At 34.1% G+C, this 8,129-nt stretch overlaps 2 protein-coding genes across 2 annotated transcripts; both read right to left on the reverse strand.

The window, feature by feature from the left end:
* Window positions 1-911: 911 nt before the first annotated feature.
* Window positions 912-2,287, reverse strand: LOC139840808 (F-box protein At5g41720-like). The gene is made up of 2 exons (XM_071831053.1): window positions 1,794-2,287; window positions 912-975 (listed from the first exon to the last, which is right to left on the reverse strand). The coding sequence occupies exons 1-2, from the start codon at window positions 2,285-2,287 to the stop codon at window positions 912-914; spliced, it is 558 nt and encodes a 185-aa protein (XP_071687154.1).
* Window positions 2,288-4,088: 1,801 nt separating this feature from the next.
* LOC139840809 (uncharacterized) lies at window positions 4,089-4,694 on the reverse strand. Its single transcript, XM_071831054.1, has one exon. The coding sequence runs from the start codon at window positions 4,692-4,694 to the stop codon at window positions 4,089-4,091; it is 606 nt and encodes a 201-aa protein (XP_071687155.1).
* Between the last annotated feature and the right edge of the window lie 3,435 nt (window positions 4,695-8,129).

Below are 8,129 nucleotides of genomic sequence, written 5' to 3' on the forward strand. Positions count from 1 at the left end.
ATGAACAAATATTCAATTGATCAGCTCAAATAATATATATCCATAGCTTATTATTGTTAATAAGTTATTACTTCCTTAAAGTTTTTGAATTGTATTTAAGTAACGCCATCCAAAAGCAGCAGAATCAAATACGACCAAATCTCGAATGTGCAACAGTGTGGGCACACCGATTCTAAGGCGTTATATATAATGCATGGTGGAAGGGTATGCTTATACATGGCTTGATTGCTCGTGTATTATAATATTTGTTATGACCTAATATATTTTTGGAGTTGCGTCATGAAGAAGCGGAGCTCAGAGGGTTGTTCCACTCACCATGGAAGCTTTGCCGAAAGGGTAAATTATGAAATACTAATTATTTTTCTATAGTGACCAAATAGATACAAGGTAACTACGATCATTGTTGTTCTAATCACTATCTTTTCAAATGTAATAAGGTCTTTGTATTTGAAATTTGCAGGATACAAAGACAGCTGATATGTTGGATCTACCTGTAGATTCTACCAAATAGATACAAGGTAACTACGATCATTGTTGCTTACTATTTGGTTTCGTGAGAGTGAAGCCAATCTTCGTGAAATTTTTTTTTTACAAGTCCATAGGGTCTGCACCATGTGTCCTCTTCTTGTATTAACATCATTCCATTACAACTCAGGTCATCATGTAGTTCCTTTCTTATTCACATACAAATGATTAACAGTTTTCAGCTAAGGTTACATTCATATTTGTTACATGTGGCATATAATCCATCTACCCGTTTGACCAAGGGGCGGGGGTGCTTAAATGTGCTTTAAAATTAACTCACAATTATATGTTTTGTCATCATGTCAAACTGATTATATGATTGAGATTTTGAGCTTAGTAAAATCTCATTTTGAATAATGTCTTATACCTTAGTGGTTAGATGTGGATTACGGAGATGAAGTAGCAGTAAAGAAGTTCGATATCAAAGGTGAAAATGATTTTGTTTTCCAGCTTATATTTTGCATAATGTACTCATAACAATGCGAAAATATTTGTTGTAGAATAATTATAGATTGTAAATTGTAGTTTTGTATGGGCTGATAATAATCAGATGATATGTTGTAATGGCACTGCACGTAGAGGATGGATTTGGATCTAATGATTGGATATTGAGATATTTGAGCGTTTGGCAGATTCTGAAATTTTATAAAATTAAAAGATAAAATGCCAAAAGTTATAGTACTTGAAAGATGAGAGATGTTATGTGAAATCTTAGAAAAGGTCTATTGAGATAGGTTTAAAGAGGTGAGTAAATAATTAAGGGTTATGAAACTGATTAGAAGCAAGATCCATCCTAACATCAATTATTGAAATTTAAGTTGCACATCGAATCTCAGTTCCAAAAGGCAAATTCAAACAACCCTTTCATGGTTATACTTGTCTTGTGTAACTTTAATCATGTTATATTCTAAAGATAAGACAAAAATTGATGGATACATTCAGAATTTGATGACTAATCCCACAACAATCATGTATACTATATACTATGTATATAAATAATAATAATAATAATACACATAGTTCTTTAAATCTATTGCTCCCATTACAATAATTCTTTTGCAAAATCCCGCGAATTCGTGGGTTATAAACTAGTTAAATAAATTAATAAAGTGCAATTTTTAGTTAGTTATATGAATGACAAACTTTATATATTTTACGTACTTTAATCAAGTCATCATCATCATCATCATCATCATCATCATCATCATCATCATCATCATCATCATCATCATCATTCATCAATATATAAAACAATACTATATACTTACCTGCGATAATCTAAATCTTCAGACAATCCAATGATCTTGTAATGCAATGGATTAGAACCCATCAAGACGATAGCAACTGATTTAACATTACAGAGTGGAATGGTTTTCGGATTCGGTAATTGCAAAACCTGTTTAGTAGAAGGTTTACAAACGTAGTAATCCATACTCACCCTCAGTGTCCCATATCTTAGACGCTGGAAGACAACAATTCCTTGCTCTGAAGATGCCAAGATGTCACAGCCATGTGGCAGAAAACTAAGATCCAGAGTTTTTGAGTCACGAGCTGGTGCAAATTTTGGGATTGTACCCCACCTTTGTATCAAAAAACCAGATACGATATCGTTTCTTTGCTTGTATAAGTCCCAAAAATACGAGCTATATGTTAGCGAACAAATTTCTTTGCTTGTACAACGAAGAGTGTATAGTGTCTTCAACGATGTTCGAGAAAGAATCTCGACCTTCATATCGTCGCTACAAAATAAGATGGAATCCATTAGATAATATTACGGATCGAGTATTAAGGTAAAAGAACAAATTAAGGTTCGTGAGGGTTTACGTTTTCAGATCAAAGGTGCATGTGTAATACATTATCAGAAAATAATATAATATAATATGGTATATAATATAATAAGAAGATAAGATATTATTAATCGTGTGAAAAATTTCTGCATTAATTAATAATTGAATAGAAAGATTTCTGCATAATTAATTTAATAATTAAATAATACGTGACTTATATATAGATCGAATATCTATATCTATTATTTTGAACAGTTACCAAATTTAATTTTAATCCTTTTCTTTTAATATCGTACTTAACTTAATTCAACAAGTATATATTTTGTTAACCAGGGACGAAGCAGGATTTGACGATATGTGAGGCATACTCGACAATTCAAACTCGACAATTAAAAGAGTCAAAAAATAAATCTTAAATATGCCAACTTCTATATCTAACCCTTTTTAATTCGTTAAATACGTATATAGATAACTAATTTATAAACCTTTAGTAACTATTAAACAATAAAAAAATGCTATTATAAAATTTGTAGTATGAACGATGATATGAACTATTTAAATAATTGATAAGTAAACTTGTACAATAAGTTTTAGTTAATATTATTTCGTATTTGAGTTTGAAAGATAAGTAACTCAAACTATTTGGTTGGAAGAATAATTGAGGTAGCTTAATTAAAATGATTAAATATGGGCCACTAATATTTCATTAAAATTGAGCCTATTGAGGGATGTTTAATTAAAATGATTAAATACAATATTATTAAAATATTAACTTTGATAAATGTAGACTTAAGGGTAATAGTTAAGATTTTTAATTTAGTTACTCAATAATAACATTCTATCATTTATATCACCACTTAGACCACGTATGTATAATGGTGGCGTTTATGTGGTGTGGATAAAGAGTATTTTTTGGATATTCTCGCTGACATGACAATGAAGGAAAGAGGGAGTTGTAATGGAAAATGTGTTAGAAATGATGACGGTGACGTGATATTAAATTTTTAATTTTTTATTAATAACATTTTATTTTTATAAATTTGTTTAATTTAAAATTGCATTAAAAATATCTGTAACTAAAGTAAAATGAAAAAAATAAATATACCTTAATAAAATAAAATCATAAAACACTTAAGGGGGCTAATCTTAGACCATGAATAACCCTGCTTGTGACGTCACAGGCAGGTTGTTCACTTTTTGGCCAAAAAGTGCAATCTGCCTGTGACGTGGCACTGTCAGCATTTGACACTCAAATAACCCTGACGCCCCCCAGTGTCAAATAGGTCTCACTAATTTTATTTTTTCTTTTTCTTTTTTTATTTTATTATGAATACAAATTATATTACATATAATTAAAAACCATTACATAAAATTTAACCATTACATAAAATTTAACTAGTACATAAATTTAACCATTCATGATGCGGAATGCGGACGGAAGGTTCCAAATATGCTCAACTAGATCATCTGTCGGACACGCAAAACCTTTGACTAGAGTAGTCCAGTCAGGATATATACCGTCAGCTAGGTAATAGCCTTTTGTGTACTGATTACCATTTACCTCAAATGGTGCGAGTGGAGATGTTCCGTTTTTAAGTTTATCAAAAACATAGGATTGATTCAAAACATTTATATCATTGTTGAAACCCGCCATCCCAAAAAATGCATGTCAAATCTACAAGTCATAGAAGCAACTGCTTCAAGCATAATGGTAGGTTTCTTGTGATCACCCCGAGTGTATTGTCCCTTCAAAGCAACGGGATAATTTTTTCACTCTCAATGCATACAATCAATACTCCCGAGCATACCCTTAAAACCATGTTTCTCCTCATGTTTACTATATAATCGTTGAACATCGTATGCATAGGGAGATCTCATGTAACGTTCTTTGTATAATGTAATAATACATTTACAAAAGTTATCAAAACAAAGTATTGAGGTTTGCTCACTTATTTTTAAATATTCATCAAACATATCGGCGGCAGTTCCATACGCCAATTGGCGTAGATCCGAAGTCATTTTTTGCAATATTGTAAAAGTCAGCCGACCGATAGCATCGAAACGTTCCTTAAAAAATCTAAAATGCTCGGAAATATCATGATCGAAATTAGAAATACCTTGCGATATTCGGAGAAATAGTTCAATGCGCATACGAAAATGCCTTTTAAATTTATATGACGGAAACACTGGTGTGTCACTAAAATAATCCTTCCATAAGTTTTCTCCGGCTTCTTCACGATTTCTTGGAATATAAATTCGGGATCTTGAAACACGCTCGGATTCGACTTCGTCATCTTCATCTTCATCTTCTAAATCTTGTATTAGTGCAATAATAAGCTCGTCTTCCGAATCAGAATCGTAACTAAGTAAATACGATGCCATGAAATTATATAAATCGTATAATATAATTGATAGAAATGAAAGAAAAATAAAGAGTTTTGGTGTGTTAAAATTATAGTATATATGAGTTTATATAGATAAATGTATATAGAATTTAAATTAAAAAAAATTCAAAAAATCGGATTATAGCCGTTACCCTTGACGCTACCTCTTTCTTCCGTTAGAAATTTCACTGACGCCCCGGATTCGTCACCGGTGACGCCTCACTAGAGGCGTCAGGGGGCGTCACCCGTCGCCAGCATGTCTGACGGGACCCCTCTGACGCCGCGTTAAATTGGTCTTATATATCAAGGACTTGTGTGATATTTTGTTGACCGTATATACTCTAACAATATCTCTCTTCTCTTCTCTCTACTTATTAAATCAAAAGCCAAATGAAGTAATTAATATATATATATATATATATATATATATATATATATATATATATATATATATATATATATATATATATATATATATATATATATATATATATATATATTTATATTTATGTCTACTTATTAAAGCAAAAGCCAGATGAAGTAATTAATTTTTAAATATACTATTAATGACCATTAGTTCATCAACAAAAACTAATCCAAGTGTAACAACCCAAACCAAACCACCATCAAACCCGCGAAAAATATTAAAAAAAAAAAATAATTTTGTTTGTTCACTGTCCAAAAAGTCTTGAAACGTGAAAAAGATTGGCCACTTCTCCACATAATTAGACAAAACGCTTTTAACAACATATTCAATTATGTACAACTAACACTTTTCAAACATAAAATAAGTTTTACAAAGCGGAGCCCACATCGGCCATTTTACGAGTTTAATACATAACGAGAGTTTCGACCGCAAAAGTTTAAATACCAAACGACCCTACGAGCATGGTGTTTGGGGTTAAACTACCCAAGTCTCGGTCAAACCCCAAAAGCTAATATCTCCAAAAGCGTCCCCTAACACGACGGGATCTCTACTCCAAACAAACGCCCTTACCTTTGTCCATACCTGAGCCTATAAAAAGGTAAACAACGAGAGGGTAAGCAAAGCTTAGTGAATGCAATAATTACACATACATATATATAACTCATCTATTTGCAATCACATTCACCAAATACCTCATACGAACTTGTAACTCAATTAGCATGTCATCGTACCCAAAACACTTAACAAGTCGTACATTAACACAAAACCGCATTAACATATACTCAACACAATGTATATATATATATCAACAATATGCTAAATAATCGACAATCTCAATATGGTTAACCATAAATGCTATGGTGCTACCGGCTCGTGGTTCACACCATACGCAATTGAGTCATACTCTTTTATAGTGCTACCGGCTCGTGGTTCACACTCGATGCTACCGGCTCGTGGTTCACATATTATTTTATAGTGCTACCGGCTCGTGATTCACACTCGATGCTACCGGCTCGTGGTTCACATCTAGTTTATAGTTCTACCGGCTCGTGGTTCACACTCGATGCTACCGGCTCGTGGTTCACATCTTATCGCACACATGTTATGGCACTACCGGCTCGATGGTTCATACCATAACACCCACAAATAAACGCGTCATATACACATACGTATAATTACTCCACTCACCTCAAAATCTTTTGTGAAAGATAAACAAGCTCGAAAATCTTCAATGTAACGTACCTATTACATTATACATAACATCAATCACAAACTCAAGTTGGTCAACCAACTAAAATTTCATTCTAGTGTTATCTTGACCCATGGTGCAATTTCGACCCATTTACACCCTTAACCCTAATATTTGGGTTAACATCCCCAAAACCCTAATCATTAGCCAAGTTAGGTTTAAAACGTATTTCAACACGAGGTTTATGCATTATACAACAACATTAACTAACTTAGGTCCATTTTGACCCATTTGACCAAATTAAGGTCAACACACCCATTTCGGGTCATCCACCAACCCACACAACGCCCATTTACTTATCTCTAGGTGTGCTAGTAATTAACTAACTAATTTAAGTTCATAAACATCAATTAATACTTTGAAAAACCCTAGTTAATCATCTTTAGGTCTACATGACCCAAATTCACCCAAAACACCCAATTTACTAACAAAGTGGGTTTTAAGTTCACCATTAACCCTAACACTAACCCTTTCACAAAATTAAATTAGGAAATCAAGATTAGATCATACCACTACAATCAAAACGTAGCTAGAGGATAGATGAACAACTTTAAAGCTTGCACTTAGACCCGAAATCGGCTTCTTCTTCCTTGATTTGAGTTCTCTCACTCTAGAAAACCCTTTCTCTCACTAAATTAATTTGGAAGAGGTGAAGTAGGTGAAAATGGTGTTATGAGGCTCACCAAACTGAATCTAGAGCCTTAAAGTCGGCCCTTTAGTGAATTTACCAATTTGCCCTCAAAATATCTAATTAAAAAAGAAGGGTGAGCTGTCGCAGCATATGGCGCGGCGCGCCATAATTCTGCGCGGCGCGCAGATAGCCTGGGCAGAATTCTTTTCTCTTTTTAAAATATACAAAGAAACCCCACAATTCATTCAACCTAATTACACATATGAACAAGGAAATATTCGGGTCTCACAACTCTCCCCCACTTGAATCGGAACGCGTCCTCGCGATCCAAGCCGCATGACAAGAAGGAAGATAAACCAACACGAATTCTTCAGGCTCCCAAGTAAGCTCGGAACCCTTACTCCGTCGCCATTGAACTTTAAAAGTCCTAACCTCTTTATGTCTCAGCCTTTTGACCTTCTCATCAAGTATGGCAACCGGTTCCTCAATATACTCTAACTTATTATTTAGCTCAATCTCGTCTAATGGCACCCAAGATGAATCATCCGCAAGACACTTACGGAGATGGGAAACATGGAATGTATTATGGATCCCCGCAAGCTCTTCGGGTAATTCCAAACGATACGCGACTTCACCAACACGAGCTAAAACCTTAAATGGCCCAATAAACCGAGGAGCTAACTTTTCCTTCTTTCTAAACCGAATAATGCCTTTCCATGGCGAAACCTTAAGCATCACCATGTCGCCTACTTTTGTCGGCATACGACTTTTGTCTATCTTGAGCCTTTTTCAAATGATCTCGAATCATATCAATCTTGCTATTTGTCTCTAAAACCAAATCGGTACCCCCGATTTCCTTTTGTCCTACTTCACCCCAACAAATTGGAGTTCGACATCTTCGCCCATAAAGCATCTCGTAAGGTGGCATCCCGATACTAGTATGATAACTATTATTGTATGAGAATTCCACCAAAGGTAAGTGCTCATCCTAACTACCACCAAAGTCTTTCTTTCCTATATCAGCGATACCCGTTCGCTCATCACATCTACTAGTTAGGGACTTTTTCCGCATCCTCCGGTACTTAACTCCCCCATTTAGGGCTTTAACCCCCTACTTTCACCGTCA

Source organism: Rutidosis leptorrhynchoides, chromosome 4, assembly GCF_046630445.1.
Source record: "Rutidosis leptorrhynchoides isolate AG116_Rl617_1_P2 chromosome 4, CSIRO_AGI_Rlap_v1, whole genome shotgun sequence".
In the NCBI taxonomy this organism is placed as follows: Eukaryota; Viridiplantae; Streptophyta; class Magnoliopsida; order Asterales; family Asteraceae; genus Rutidosis; species Rutidosis leptorrhynchoides.

Coding starts and splice junctions, on each gene's coding strand:
- LOC139840808 (XM_071831053.1), bottom strand. CDS start 2,287: ATGGATTCCATCTTATTTTGTAGCGACGATATGAAGGTCGAGATTCTT. Junction 976..1,793: donor GAAGATTTAGATTATCGCAG/GTAAGTATATAG, acceptor GCAAAATATAAG/CTGGAAAACAAAATCATTTT.
- LOC139840809 (XM_071831054.1), bottom strand. CDS start 4,694: ATGGCATCGTATTTACTTAGTTACGATTCTGATTCGGAAGACGAGCTT.